The sequence below is a fragment of the Scatophagus argus genome, chromosome 11 (assembly GCF_020382885.2).
Source record: "Scatophagus argus isolate fScaArg1 chromosome 11, fScaArg1.pri, whole genome shotgun sequence".
In the NCBI taxonomy this organism is placed as follows: Eukaryota; Metazoa; Chordata; class Actinopteri; family Scatophagidae; genus Scatophagus; species Scatophagus argus.
In genome coordinates, this window is record NC_058503.1 from 21,950,918 (window position 1) to 21,966,826 (window position 15,909).

The following is a 15,909-nucleotide window of genomic DNA, read 5'->3' on the forward strand; positions in this document are numbered from 1 at the left end:
AGCTCTCTATTTTTCTCCTGATTTTTCTTTTTCTCGCAACACCTTTTCTTCTTTATGCTGCTCTCAGACCCATTTGTTTAGAGCCATCCTGCCACTGTTAATTCTGGACGACATGCCATCTAACTTTAGGAACTGCTCTGTATGCATTTTGTGTAAATGGAGTGTTCTTTTCAGACTGGAGTTTGTTTCTTCTCGTTTTGCTCTGTATGCAGAGTGAAGTATTGCAGATAAAAAGCGCAACCACTGAACGCGGCACATTATATTTTCATTAGCACAGCTTCAGGAAGAATGCACAAATGTATGCAGAGGAAAGACAGGCCTTCAAAGCAAAACCAACGGTGCACCTCAATTATTGAAGCATATGCACTGCACTTATCTAAAGAGACCTGACTCTGAAACAAGTGAAAGGAGTGTGTAAAATGGTTTACACTTTATTAATTATGTTGTTATATCTATGTCAAAGCATCTTAAATAAAATGTGTTGTTTTTTTTTTTTAACCTACACTGAAAAACCAAGACATTGCAACAGAAAGTTTGAGGAATAATTTTAAAAACTTGCTTGCTGCTCTGCTAAAGTGGAGCTTCAGATTTCTGTGAATAAATTCCTGAGAACCTGCCAACTGAAGTATAGAAAGATGCTTAATTTCAGTGACAATGACGTTAAAATCTCACCACTGCAAAGTAAAAAATGTCAGGTTTGAACTGGAAAGACCAGGATGCGTTTGGTAATGTGCAGTTTATGGACAGTATGGACATTGTACTTCTGTAACACTGCCGAGAATTGTACTGCACAAATATATGCTTTGCAAGCTCTCGCAGGCCACACATGCAGTGTAAGTACCTTCTTTTCGAGGTTATTCTCATTAATGTGTGGTGCTCAGAAAGCTCTCTGTGTGTGTGCACCCTTCATACATACTTCACCCTCACATACAGAACTTGGCAAAGATGATTTCACTCCATGAAAGCATCTAACCCAACTTTCATGTGGCCTTCAGGGACCACAGACCATGTTATATCAAAGACGATGACACAACGCAGGTATTTAAACAGAAAAAAAGGAGATAGTTTATTTGAAATGTACAAAAGCTATATACACACACACGCACACATACACACACACACACACGCACAGAGCACAGTAAAAGTGAATGATACGTACACACAAACATCTTAAAGGCTACTTAGAAATTCAGCAAACATAGTAAAACTGAGGAATTTGCAGGACAAGTTCACCAATCCTGTCCGAAAAAAGATTTCATTATCAAAGTCTGTGTCCCTTCCTGGACTCTTTGCAGTTCATCCAGAGCCCAGGGGAAGTATGGGTTGCAGCAGAGATGGGGGATGGTATGAATGTGTTAATTAGGATTGGATCTCTACTAAGAACACACAGAGGTACTTGTATATTCTTTCAGAGAATGCTCCTCATCAGACACAGGGGTTTGCATGCCCCGATCGACTAACACAGAGGCACATCCTTGTCCTTTTCAATCATTTACCCTTGTGAGATGAGACCATGGAGAGTTAATGCTTCTGATCCAGAGGGCGAAGAAGGACATTTGATTTTACAGTGCCATCCCCAAGAGCTCAGACCGTGATCAAAAAGCACTTAATATCAATGGATCATAATGATGTACAACCACATGTTTAAACTAGGGCTGTCAAATGTTTCAGTTTGTACGTTTACAATTAATCACAAATGCGTGGTTGAATGGTATTAGTTACATTTTCTATTTCATGACTGTTATAAATAAACAGTCCATTTTCACCGTGTTTAACGCGGGCAGAATTTGCTCAGATTACAAAGTAACCATCATTTCAATATCAAGGTGTCACTGAAAGCCGTGTAAAACAAGTTGTGCACAAGACAATTTGCTAGAATTGTTTGTTTAGTCCTTGTGCTGCAAGACAGTTGAGATAAGTGCATGTAGAGAGGCAAAGTCCCACCAGTTCAGTGGACCACCATGGGACCTTAGTTCAGATGAATTATGTTCGGTAGTTAATGGCGAGAGAAATAATTTTGTGCCGTGAATTACACATTGTGTGAGCGATTCTGTCTTATTTAATATGACCCAAAACGTCGGTCCCTCATACTAGCAAGCTCACAGGACGGAGTAATTCTCCTTTCACATAGCTGTAAGGCGGATAATGGAAAGGGGAGGGACTGCGATGTCTTTCAATGCGTGGTTTGTTGTACTAAGTTGGTTTAATTGTCTGTGTCCACTAACCTCAGTGCGTGTTGAGGCGTGAAGTGAAACGCTCTCACTGTAGTCCTGGGATAATTTGCCCACCTGTTCTTCGTGAGTTTTTAACAGAAATGTTCATATGTTACTGTACCTGTGATGGCCCTAGTTTAAACATCAAAAGTCAATAGCATAACTTAAAGCAAGTACCATACAGTATAACCTATACACATAAAGGTCTTCATGAGAAAATATTATCTGTTATCTACATATCTTTTCCATTTTCTGGTAACTTTTGTTTTCATGTCATACTCGGATGCTTAACCTTGATGTCCTCAGCAAGGTACTGTGTGAACTGATGTCAGTGCACCACTTTGTAAAGGGCTCTTACACCAGCAAATACTGAATGGCAATTGGTTCTTGATGTATTTATATACCCTGGGCTATCATATATTTGTAGGTAATATTTGTATGGCTTTTTAACAAATAATGATAGAAAATTGTCCTTGACCCTAGTTATACTCACTATTAAATTTTAATGTTACATAATCTGAAGCAAATATTACAAGATAAGCAAATTCCTATGGACAATGAAGAAAAATGTATGAAATAGCCAGATGTGCATTGTTCAATCAGTGCCTTCTTGTGTTGTCCATATATTCCTGATGTAGAAATGCTTAAGACTGGATGGATGATAAGGTGTTTGATTGCTCTCAGCTTATCATGTTGAGGAACTTGCTTTCTTCGGCCAAGGCTGTGAGCATAGAGTTCATGTCACCAATGGCCATGTTGCCAATCCCTGCCGGTACGGACGCAAGGGTGACAGAGTTGCGGGGTGTAGTGAGACGTGAGGAATTCTGGGAGAGGCTCTGCAGAAGGCCTGGACTCAGGGTACCCGACATCAGGCTGGAGTGGTCCCCATCATCTAGCATGGTGTCAAAGTCGATCTGGGCATGTTCCGTGCCACCTGATCCGCCAGTGGAAGAATCGACTGTACTGCTAGAGACCAGGTTGACTCCTGGTGAGGCCATATTAGCTGCAGCAGTGGTGTTGCTAGCAGGAGCCTGGCTGGCACAGGGGGACATGGGAGCATCAAAGGTGACAGAAGATGGCTCAAACATATGAATCTGACCTGTATAGAACACAGCGGAGTTTGGATTTTCGGGGTTGCTGTTGTGCTCTACTGACCCACTGGGCCTCTTGGGACTCGCCTCTGAAGTGTCAGTTCCACGACCGGGACTCAAATCAGATGACTTGGGTATTCGGTTTGGTTGCATCACGCTAGTCCCTGTATGTTGTCTGGAAATGGACTTGGGTTCTGTAGGAGGCCTGGGTTGCAACATTCCTCTGCCTCCATTGTGGATATTGTGCTGCTGCTGTTGTGAAAGAACGCCATAATTTTGCTGTGGATCCACTTGGCCCACATGAGAATACCCATCAGCCTGTGTCCTTGCTCTGTAACTCTGCAGTTCTGGATCTGCCATACTATTCTGGGTAGGTCTCATGCTGGTGCTCCCAGATATAGAATTCGGGATTGCCTCTTGGCCAAACCCTTGCTGAGGACTCATTTGCTCATTAAAGTTCAGACTGTTGCACTGCCTCTGATGCTGATGTTGCTGGTAGGTGATCAGCCTCTGGCTGTTGTGGTTCACATACCCCTGCATAGACATATTTTGACTCATAGGCACTACCTGCTGGTTGCTGCCCAGGCCCTGTCCTTGTCCCTGGAAGGAACCAAAATTGTGTCTCTGCTGAACAACAGCTAGGTTCCCCCTGAGTGGGTGCTGCTGTTGTTTGGAGAGCTTAGTTGTATTGTCCACAGTCCCCGAGCTCACTTCATTCCACTGCACCGGCATATTGTTCTTGTTCATGTTTTCTGACGGTGCTGAGAATGGCTGCTGGGAGCCACTGGGACCCATCGGGCAGGACTGCATGTCCTGACCAGTCATTGTGGCATCTACCATGGCCATTCTCCTCTGTGCATAAAATGATGCTGGAGGGGCCATGCCTGTCTGGTAGCCCTGAGTCTGACTGGTGGAATGGTAGTCCACTTGCCCCGAGTTATGACCTGTGGGGCCAGAATTCTGGGACCTGAGATACTGCACCACATCGTCTGGAAGTACTATATCATCCTCCCCACTCTGCTCCCCCCCATTCATCATCCCATCTACTGCCATGTTCTCCATGGCAACATTCTCAGAAATACTAGGTGGTCTGGGAGCAAATGGGTAGCGTTGCAGGCTGCCATCAGAGCGAGTGTATCCCTGCATAGCCAGTGCCTGGTGGCGCTCAGCTGATGGACCATTCATAGGGTTCATGCTGTTCATGCTGTTATAGCGCTGAACTCTTGGAAAGGTGAGAGGGTCCAATGAGGGACGACGCACTGGGTCACTAGCGCGGCGTGGAAGGTTGGTGGGCACCTCATGGGGCATCATGCTACGTGTGCCATATCCAATATCGCTGCATCGCCGAGGCACAGTTCCAGAGGGCGGCTGATGGAATGGGTGCGATGAGCCTTCCTGTGAGTCGCTGTAGAGTGCCATGCGGGTCCTCAAGCTCATTCGATCCATATTGGGGAGAGGAGTTGGCGGAGCTCCGCCGGTGGCAGCAGCGTACTTTGCTTTGAGCCGATAATGCTGAGCTGGTGTCAGACTAAGGAGGCTTGGGAGACCTCCTCCACCTCCTCCACTGACGCCACCACCTCCACAATGGCTGGCCTCGCTGGAGCGGCGAGACAGATCAGTGGAGATCGGGTCATAGGAATCAGCAGAACTGATATTGTTGTGCCGGTTAGCACCAAACTGGGATGCCTCACTGGAACGGCGGCTGGAATAGCAAGGTGAAATACCAGAGGAACGGCGACTCATGGTGTAAGCTGAGCTGATAGTACTGGTGGTGCTGTCACGGCGCTCATTCAGCTGGTTCAGCAGTGTTACTTCACATGAAGACAGGTCACCCATGCGTTGGGCAGGGTATGAACTGCTCAAGTTACTCATCACGTTGGAGCTCTCCAGCAGGGAACCTGGCAGATGAAAGGGACGTTATTACATAACGAGACCAAATAGTTTTCAACAATTTACATTTGCAGTTATTTACAAGAATGGAACGAGCATCACTGGTTGTTTTGGCTTTTGGATAGCCATCTTGCACTCTCATTTCCACCCAAAGGACGCAGCCTTAAAGCATTTCCTAAACCTTTCACACTTACCGACTGCAGGTATGGGAGGCAGCTTCATGTTATTGCGATGGCCCTGCAGTGGCTGTGGTGCAGAGTTGACCCAGGGGCAGGAGTCCCTCACTGTCTTCAGCCTTTCCTTTTTGATGTTCTCCAGCTTGATGGTGACCGCACCACCATGACCCACGGCTTTCCTCAACTGAAGCCCCATCCCAGCCTGCTGTCCCCCAGCGGGGACAGTGGAGTCAACCATGGGACACTCATCCTGTGTGCTGAGATCCCCGAAGCTGCCCCCACTGTGCATGGCCATCTCTACCCCACTGTCGTTGTTGTTGGCGCTGCTGAGAGGTGACGGCTCGCTGCTACATGACGAGTGGCCACCAGGACTTGACTGATATGTCTGAAAGGAGGACAGCAGGGAGGAACTTGTGTAAGTGTAGTGAATCATAATATAAAAGCTTTATTATAAATGATGTGGTGACAGTGTCCAAACTTGCAAAAATGGGGAAAGAATGAGTGAATTTTAAAAACAGTAATGAATAAAATAAAACAATAAAAACTATGGTCTCATGCCAAGTTGAGAGAACTTCATTATGTATTCTTCGATATTAAATAATTACCACAGTTAAAAATTCTGATTGTACTGGTGTTTTGTAATAACTAATGTAGGCCTATAGTTCCATAATCTCATTCATTTTAGATGAGTTTAATTTATTTACAACAAGAAAACAAGTGGATAATAGATGAGTTCTGCGGGTAATAATCCAGCACAGCGGCAATGGTAATTTAAACTGGCCGAAAATGAACTAAAGTCTTGATCACAGCTTGATGCTGGCACTATTTGTTCAGCTCACATGCTAAAACAGAACCCAGCCTCTGAATATTAATGTAACAAAGACTTTTATCATCAGCCGACAGCAGAGGCTACTGCCAGTGAGCTTGTGGGCAGAAAAATCCAGTTAAATGGTTATGCTTGTCACCATGCGTGTATGTGTGCATCCTATATACAAAACCCAAGATTTAAGAAAATGGATAACCATGCATAAAGCACATTTTACGTCATGCAAGAATGCAAAGATGTAGCATGAAACACGAGGGCACATTCACACATCTCCTATGCTGAGTTGCAAGAAGACACAGAAACCGTTTGAGTGCTCACCTCAGTGAAGTCTGTCCATAAGGAAGGTTAACTTGAGAGAAGCGAGTTCAAGCAACAACCAAACAGGTAAGTTAGGAGAGATGTAGGAAGCACCAGCAGTTAAACATTTAACCTCAGAGCAATGTTAGTGAAGTGGAAAACAGTCAGAAATGAGTATGTCCTCCTCTTTGTTGTTTCCTTAAGATACAAAAGCCATGCAAATACGTAACCCTTTTGCATTGACAGACGACACTGATAACCTGGACTGCTGAAAGAGGTACGTTTCATTCAAGACGCAGTCAATCAAAGCCCAAAATGTTTATTCAGAAACACTAAGTTTCCAAAAATCCACAAATCTTTTATGGGCTGTATGAAAAGGATGAGTCTAATGAAGGTTTCTAACGTATGTAATCAGGACCCACCATAGAGTTCTCAGTCTTGATAGATTTGACTTGCAGGCAGTCCTCCACTCCTCTCGAGGTGCTGTTGGCTTCGATCTTGCCTTCCAAGCCTCTTGCACCGAACTTGGAATTGGCCTCGTTCTCCCCGTTGCCTTTGGGCGGCTGTGGTCGTGGGGCTGCATCACTTCGTTGTTTTTTGGTGACGTGAGCCTCGGGTCCGTGGACTGTCTTAACATGCTTCCTGAGAGAGCTGGGGTCCGTGTAGCGCTTGGTGCAACCGGGGATCTTACACACATATGGTTTCTGTCAAAAAGGGGGATTTTAAGTTATTTCAGGTTTGCCACACTATAGAGGTATCCTCTCTAAACCACTTGTGTTCTACTTTGAGAAAAATCTAATTTTTTAGCTTTCATGAGGGTGCCTTCTAATTTTGTGACCTCAGCTTGTTGAACAGCCAACTGAACAAACTTTGTTCATGTGCTGGTCATGCTGGTTTACAGGCTAGAAGCAAATTAGCAGCTGAGCATTGAACAGTATGGAATCAAACTTTAGACCAGTTATATGCTGGTGTGGCCCTTACTCTTCAATAACACTAACATCCTGTCTGACAGTGCAAGTTTGTTTACTTTATTTCTCAAAAAGTCACATTCATGAATGTGACAAAGTTCTCTCAAATAACTTGCATGAGTGCAAACCCGTTGAACATTACACGCCAGAGTTAAGCTGATGGCGGCTGAAAGAGATGAAACTGCACAGAGTGAGCTGAAGTGTTTGCACGAACATACCTCATTAGAGTGTGTGCGGTTCTGGTGCTTGGCGCGGTCTGAGGCGTTGGAGAAGGCCTTGTTGCAGCCTTCGTGTTCACACACATACGGCTTCTCACCGGTGTGCGACCTGAGGTGGGTCTTGAGGTTCTCCAGGCGAGAGTACGCTTTGGAGCAGCCCTCAAACTGCAGAGAGACAGACGGACAGTGAGGCTGTGTGTCTTGAGTGCTCTGTTGTTTTGTCGGCAGCTGGGCAGAGAAAAGAGCTGGGCAGCAAAAGAAAAAAAAAGCTCTGCGTGTTTCAGTTTTCAAATGTAATCTACTCTTGGACTCGTGCCCACCTACTGTGGTGTGCCCCACAAAAGCAAAGCAGTGCTACACTTTGGTAAAAAAAGGGCTATTATGTGAAATATCTAAACTAAGTGTGAGGTGTGGTAGAGCCCTTTGTCTGGTGTGCTTTGTTGAGACAAAGAGAAGTCTGTGTTTAGCCTTTGTATTCACTTGTACTGTACAAGCTATAATTTGGTATTCCTTCTGAGTAGTCATTGTGAACGTAATTGGCTTTGAAATTAAAAGAGAATCAAATTAGACAAGCTCAGGAGTTGGATATAGAAGTCAGAAGATTCTCCCTCAAAAGAGCAGACTAAAGGGGAGTGTTATGAGAAGATGCATGTGGGATTTGTGCAGAGAACATACAGCGTGGTCTTAATAAGGACCCATGGCCCCTTGCTTGTCTGCAGATTTTAATTACACACCCACACTGTCAATCAGCTTTCTTAACTCTCTCTTCCACTAGTCATCTGTTTTAATGCATTCACAAGAGCCTGTGAGCAGGCTTTGAAGCCGAGCAAACAGGCCCTCAATTTGATCTTCAATGAAACCCCCGTGATTTATCAACATGGAAAATATCACTGGTGCTCAGCACAAAGAAAATCACATGTACATTTTTTTAATCCTTCTTTCTGAGGCAAAGGGAAGGGTTGTAGGGTACAGACTGTAAGGCTGCTAATGTGTCTGAGTAACATCCAAGTTCCAGTTCCAGCTGTTGGGTTACCAGTCAATGATGTATGGGTGCTTTTTTTGTGTACGTGTTTAATAAAGAACATTGTGACCCTTGCTAAACAAGTAAAGAACATCACTACTGGATAAATCTGGGTTTTACAGTACACTGGAGCTTGAACTCTGCCAGAACTGAAAAGGGTAGCAACCACAGTGATGGAGTGGGATACAGCTAACAGGAGGCTGGAGGAGCTGATGGATTCAGAAACACATCAACTGTGTGTGGCAATGAACCTCACTGCCAGAGACAAAAGTTCCACAACTTCACGGAAAAGCAAAAACTGTGAGTCCACCTTTAGATACAGTCAGTCAGGCAACAGGCCATTGAGTCAGACGACCCTGAGCTCGGTCAGTCAGTCACTAACAGTTTAGTGATGCGAGGTTCTTACTGTGCATTTGTGGGGCTTCTCCCCTGTGTGACGCCTCATGTGGACCACCAGCATATACTGAGCCTTGAAGGGCTTCTGCTCCCGTGAACACTCCTCCCAGCGACACACGAACTCCTTCTTCTCACCGTGGATGTGGTCATTGTTGATGTGCTGTGGAGACAATCACAGTTTGTGTGTGAGCATGTTTGTGTGTGTGTGTATTAGTAAAAACGAGTCAGCAAATTCTTGTCTTTTTTTCCCTGTCAGAAGATTCTCCCTCTTTCACAGGCATCCACAAACACATACAAACACACACACACACACACACATATGTGCACATTGTGGCGCCATCCATTATGGCTGACATTTATTACGCATCTGTCAGCAGGAGACAAAAACTATTAAAAGTGTCTGTTTATTCAGACTATTTGTGTCTCGCTGTCTGTGTGTTAGCACGTCAAGGAAGGGGAACTTCCTTCACATCTCAGTAAAAGTGATCAGGAAGAGTATTTATCTTCCATTCTTCTTGCTTTTGATGGATCAGGAAGTCAGCGGGGGAGACACAAAGCTTCCTGTGTGATGCCTGAACACCAATCCTGTATCAGTTAGTCTAGTAGTTTGAGACAAATTAAGTTAAAAGCCTTCATGTCCTGTTAAAATTTCAAATACTGGACACAGACACAACAGGTTTAATCACGCTCGAATGACTTACAGTGCACACACACACACACACACACACATACACACACAATGTTTCTGTGCAGTCACACTTAAAAACTTGCATCCTGTGCACCACATGCAAATATCCACACACCCAGAGGAACCACTTCATTTCCTGAGGACATCCAGGCCCACAATACTCCTCTTATGTGGCCATTTCTCCACCAGCAAGAAAGCTCAGTGGTTGACGATTCTGCTGAGATCTATTTTAGGTTAAGGAGGAGGAATGAAGACAAGTGGAGGCCTCTATTTTCAGGTTACACACAACTGGGAATCCATAATTTTGGGGCTCTTGAAATGGGATTTGGTTAAGCAGTAGCCAGAAAAACCCACAGGTGTGTGTTTTTCTGCTGATATTAGAAGAGAACCTCGAGTGAAACCCTGCATGTGCTGTCAGGAGTTTTAGCAGAACAAAACGGCTATTACTTACTTCTTTTTTCTATAAAGTTGTGAGAAAGCACAGATCCTTAAAAAACCCTTAATCCTGTGAGGATTTAAGAATGTGTTGGTCTCACGCTGTCCATCCACACCTGAGATCAAACCTTCATTAGCCTACTCACTAGTCCTGGCAAGCTGTCACAGAGTCTGTGGCTTGGGAGCTGGAGTTGGGACAAAAGTTCTTAAAAGGTAACTCTGGTCCTGACATGTAGCAGCCCCATAGCAACCACCACCTCCCATCAGTCTCTGGGTCTGTGGACCTGACACATGCCCCTCCTCCTAACCACGTCTCTGAGACGACTGACAGCCAGTCGGAAAGCAAGAGGAGAAGTTGGCCTGGAAAAGTGGGGAGCATGAGGTTCCATAACTCCAGAGCTCCTGGCATGAGGATGGATTTATGGTCAGCCCTCTGGGCTTTGGGGGTTGGGGGTGTTGCTGGGAGTGAGAGGTTAGGGGTCAGGGGTCATGGCGTTGGGGGGGGGTCACAGCTGCAGTGTTGGGGCTTGAATTTGGCGAGAGCTGGCAGGCTCATTAACGTTGCGTGTGTCAGCCCAACAGGAAAGGATCAGTGACTGGACAGCTTTCTGAACCAGTGTGGATTTAATGAGTAGCAGAGGAGTCGTTTGAACTTTTCACTTTTTAACACAACAAAATGCAGCAGTTCTAACAGCACAGGTTGGAATTTTACTGTCACTACGGCAAGGAAAACTAATAATGTTGATGACGGCGTTCCAGGACAGCAAATATAGTTTATGTTTTCACAGCAGAATTTCCATTTTTATAGCCGTCTATGAGCTGTTATAAAAATGTCCAACTGAGTCTGTCATTTAATAATTCCAATCTGCTGAAAAAGCCAAAAAAGAAAAAAGCCAGAAACTGCAGTTCCTTGAGTGGCCACTTGAGACAGTACGAGGATGAATTTCTTGGTGCCTTCTGGAGAATTTTTCATTATGATTATGGGACAATGCAGCTTGCTGTACTATTTAATTGTACTAACAGACGATTCTAGAAGCCTGTCCTCCACCTCTTTGCCCCTTTTTAATTACCCAGGAATTAGTCAGAGTGAGGCACTGCCAAGATGTCAACAGCTGGAGCCACCACATCGAGCTTCACAATAACTCCTCAGAAAACGGGTGGGCAACGTCATAAAGACGCTCGATAACAGGGTCCTGAGGACACCAGGCCTGGTACTCACATGAACAAGCTGGTCCTGGGTGTCGTACTCCTTGGTACAGCCCTCCCAGTGGCAGTTGGTCTCATATATGGCCTCAGGTTCCTGCTTGCACTCATCTTTATCCAGATCCTCACTCAGGTCCAAGATCCCCCCACCGTGGTCCTGGGGAAGGGGGGACAGCACTTTGTCAGAAGGGGGTTAACAAACAGAACAGATGTGTGGGTCCGCTACAGAGTGCAGATGATCGGAATAAAAACAGGCTACATGCTCTACCAGAATCTGTGGCCAATATGTTAAAGACGTCTTCTGTGCTGTTTTGCATCTCTCTTATCTTATCTGTTTCTTAATCCTAATGAGCTGCTGCTCGATCGCATTGCGTGACAACATCTCTTGTCACTGATTAAAGCTGCTATTTATTCGCCACCTACGATCAATTACAGTCACATTAGCAACTACAGGTAAAGTGGGGACTATTTTCCAATTGTAAGCAGCCGAAGCAATGATGCTGTAACCAAATCACCGAAAAAAATTAAAGTTGACTTTAATTTAATTTCAGATTCCAAAATAAAAAAAAGTAACTTCGGATGTTTCATTTGCTTTTCGTCCATATTTTTTTGATTCTCTCACCTGAGAGGATGGCGAGATGGGCAGCAGACCTTCTGCTTCCGTCTTCACCTTTGACCTCTTGGTGGTCAGTGGGTTGACTGTGCTGCTCACTGCTGGGTCTCCGCTGGCATTCTGAAGAACAGACATGAACAGAGTTGAAGTTTATTCTGAATATGACTTTCTGAAGTAGAAACGGAGGCAGAATATTTTTTGATGTTTTTTTATTTTTTTTTAATTCATCAACTGATCTGTCAGCCCACTCATTCATAATGCACCAGTGAATCATCCCATTTATCCCAACACATACCATTCATCCACCCGTGCATCCAGTTTATTAAACCACCAGATTCCACAGTCACCACAGGGATCGGCGGAGGGGAATCAGATAACAGAGTCACAGATATACTACGCAATTGTTTTTGGCTTGATCGTCCGCTGAAGAGATGTGTGGAGTCCTGGTTGCGCCAGGCACCGCGGCCCATAAGTCAGACCAAGACCCGCCGCCGAGACTAAACAGTTTAGACTGTTTTATGATCGCCAAAGCCGCAAGGAAATATGAAAGAAGAGGAATTATTACCCTCGCTACAGAGGGGGAAGGCGGCAGGGTCGGGGGATTGTGGGGGGTTAGGGTCTTTGATCTGCCAACAGATTCTGAAGACGACAGAGAGACACAGACACATAAGGCCTGTTAAAGCTCTAATGGGGACGAAAAGAAAGGAAAGATACAAAATGTAAAGCAGCTGATAAATTATTGTGTGTGTGTGTGTATAGTGAGGTTCACTGGAGGGGTTCAAAATTGGAGGGGGGTCTCCTAATCCCACCCAGACGCTACAGTGCAGCATTTCTGGGGGCCTCAATGATTCATTCAGCTGGCTGAAAACCAGGAGGGAAATATGGTTCTGATCACTGCAGAAATGAAACTGAATGTGTGTTAGTGTGTGTGAATGGGGGTGAGTCTCTTGTATGTGGGTGTGTGAGTGTATGAAAAAACATATATATAAATATATATATATATAAACACATGTATATAGTCTTGGATATTTTCATTGTGTGTCAGCAGACAGTGTGCAAAAAGGGGGCAGCGTGAGGAATGATTCACTAAGTGGGAAGTTTACATTACGAGTGTCTGCGGTGTATACAGTGAGCTGATAAAGAGAGACCGAGGAGACAGCAGGAAATAAGACGGGTGGAACTGCGGGGGGAGGGGGGCCTCCTGCATATTTCTGACCTGAAACAATTCACAAATATAATTCGTTCGTGACAACTTGTACATTTAGGATTCATTTTCAATGCAGAACTCATGTGCCCAAACAACCAATCGATTAGTTGACTGACACATTGAGTTAGTGCTTATAAACATGATATTTTTGGAGGGGTGACAGCTCACATAAGGCTAAGCTGTGAGCTAAATCTAAGCTGCACATTTATTTGATTGTAAAGAGAAATTCTGACACACACAGAAACAAAACCTCCTCCCAAACAGAAACTGGACAACACAGACATGATGTCAGACTGAATGAGAAAGCTAAATGATACGATGTGATAATCAGACTATGTAAACTGCAAGAGCTTTTCTTCATGATGTCCTACCTCAGGATCAAATTTTTTATATTTTTTATAGGCTCTTGTTCTCATTGAAGTTGATGCACCTTACAACTTTTCACAATGATCAGAAACCACATGAAAGTGAAAAACCATCCTTTTGGTAGCAGACATTATTTCTATCCTGCACATTACCCTTCCTTATGAATATGATGTGAGGTTAGACAGACTGAAAGAGAAAGCGTCTATGCCCTTGAACCTGTGAGAAGGCTCTCGTTCCCACCTGGTTTGCCTCAGAGTTGGAGCTGTTGTGAGAGGCGGACATGGCCGAAGCAGTGAGGGGGTGTTGGCGAGCAGAGAAAGAGGATGGCGACGGCTGAATCAGAGGGGGTGTGTGGCCGAAGGCGTTGAGACCCCTCTGCTGGGACAGCAGCTGCTGGTACGCCACGGGGTTGATGTGATGAGGGAAGCTGAACGAGGGGCTGAGCAAGAGGGAAAAGGGAAAGAAGTTTTTTTGCGGAAAATCTGTGTGGAGATTTTTCTCCAGTGGCTAATATTCAAAGACTGAACCCTGACTAAAATCGCATTTTGATACATTCCAACTAATTTGAACAAACAATGTCCTGTTCTTTTGCACTGTTTGACTACCTGATCCCTCCGACTGAAAGGTGGCCGTAGGAGCTGCTGGCGGCCGAGCTGGAGCGGGAGTTGTTGATGTAGGCCACCAGGGAGTTGGGCGAGGTGCGGATCATGGTCTGCAGGTCGATGCTGGCGTCTGACAGCGGTGAGATGGACAGAGCCCGCTTCCTGCTCAGCCGGGGTGTCAGCCGTGGGCTGGAGAAACGTGATACTGGACATAGACAAAAAGAGACACAATACAGACGATGTCAGCCATCTTGGCTTTGCTATTTTGGTGGACAATTTCAAAAGAAACCAACCGCTTGCTACCAAATGTGTTTAGACAGCTCAGTATGGCTGTGCAGTACATCGTGGCCCAGCCATTAAATCTCCACCAGGCCTCAACAGAAACCAGCATTTATGCTGAACCATATTGTTAGAAAAATTCAGCCCTGAGCATTCTAGTGGAGGTCACAGCCATGCTAAGCTACACTCTATCTCTGGCATCTTGCTCTCACAGACACACAGCTCCCCTATTTAACATTCACATCCTCTTGTGCATAATGAATTGCTCCCAATCATTCTCAGTAATTACCACGATAGCAATCTCTTTCAGACCGCTGTACTTGGGCAAGTTAAATGGAGGCAATTTAAACAAATTGATCTCAGAATACCATTAAAAAAAGAACAAGGCAGACTCACAAAGGTAGGGTTCATGGCCTCCCGCTAGACCTGGCTGTTGCACTATTTTCATACACTCACAGAAAAAGCACAGGAAAATGATGGTGGAGACTACTTTCCCATGAAGTTGAAGAGAAAACCATTTACTTTTCCATACATACTGATAGTCATCATTCATGTGTGTTTATTTCTTTTAAATTTCTAAAGCATGTAGCGACAACTCCTACACAGAGACCCAAGGCATGCTGGGAGACCAACAGGTGATGCTTTGCAGTGTGAGGGGACAGAGAGCAGCACTGGCATGTGGGTCTTTGTGCACAAGTGTAATTAGGTCTTAAAGCAGACATTACCAGAGGCGTGAGAGGCAGGAAACTCATAATGGGCCCATCACAACTCACCTAAGCACACATTTGCTGCATGTCAACCTCACTGTTTTCAATATGAAACCAATCCCCGACACTTTGTTGGTATAAGTTGCAAAGCCTTGAGCCAAACGAGTTCAGGCACCGCCATAATCACCGCGCCAGACCTACAGCCATAAACCAGGATCTTACTTCCAAAACTATTATGTTTGGAGGTGGCGAGCCATAAAACAGACGCATATGCACTTCGTTAAAAGGCCCCCAGGAACTCAAGACGGCAGACGACAGTAGTTGGAGGCCTGAAGGAATAAAGACTGGTGGAGATGACAGAGAGGCTAATAAATAAATGTGTCCTCTTTGGTTAACTACATGGAGGTGTGAGGATGCAATAAAGGAGGGAGGTGGGAGGGGACGAACAGAAAAAAATCAGATGGGGAGGCAGACATTCCTCTACCTGGGAACATGGACTGTTACGAATGAAGAGTTTATTCTGATGGAGCAACGCTCAGTGCAAGCCGTACCGCTGCTAGGATTTACTATATTTTCTGTGAGGGGAGCTTTCTGCCTTGCCAACAGATTTAATGGAAGATAAGTGTATTAATATTCCCCTTTATAAAGCAGGAAACGGGCCTCACAACCTGGTGGCCTGGCGCCTGCCTCACCCTTCTGGGCTCTGTGCCCAA

General features: G+C 45.0%; 1 protein-coding gene across 1 annotated transcript in view; it reads right to left on the reverse strand.

Annotated features, from left to right (window-relative positions):
• Positions 1–578: 578 nt before the first annotated feature.
• gli2a (GLI family zinc finger 2a) overlaps positions 579–15,909 on the reverse strand; it is a 73,388-nt gene continuing 58,057 nt past the window's right edge. Inside the window, exons 6-14 of the mRNA XM_046403920.1 lie at positions 14,214–14,415; positions 13,849–14,047; positions 12,045–12,155; positions 11,439–11,579; positions 9,107–9,256; positions 7,680–7,844; positions 6,916–7,197; positions 5,389–5,755; positions 579–5,202 (exon numbers count right to left, since the gene is read on the reverse strand). Coding sequence (XP_046259876.1) covers positions 2,894–5,202; positions 5,389–5,755; positions 6,916–7,197; positions 7,680–7,844; positions 9,107–9,256; positions 11,439–11,579; positions 12,045–12,155; positions 13,849–14,047; positions 14,214–14,415 — 3,926 coding nt within the window. The 3' untranslated portion in view covers positions 579–2,893. The remainder of the gene's footprint in view (positions 5,203–5,388; positions 5,756–6,915; positions 7,198–7,679; positions 7,845–9,106; positions 9,257–11,438; positions 11,580–12,044; positions 12,156–13,848; positions 14,048–14,213; positions 14,416–15,909) is intronic.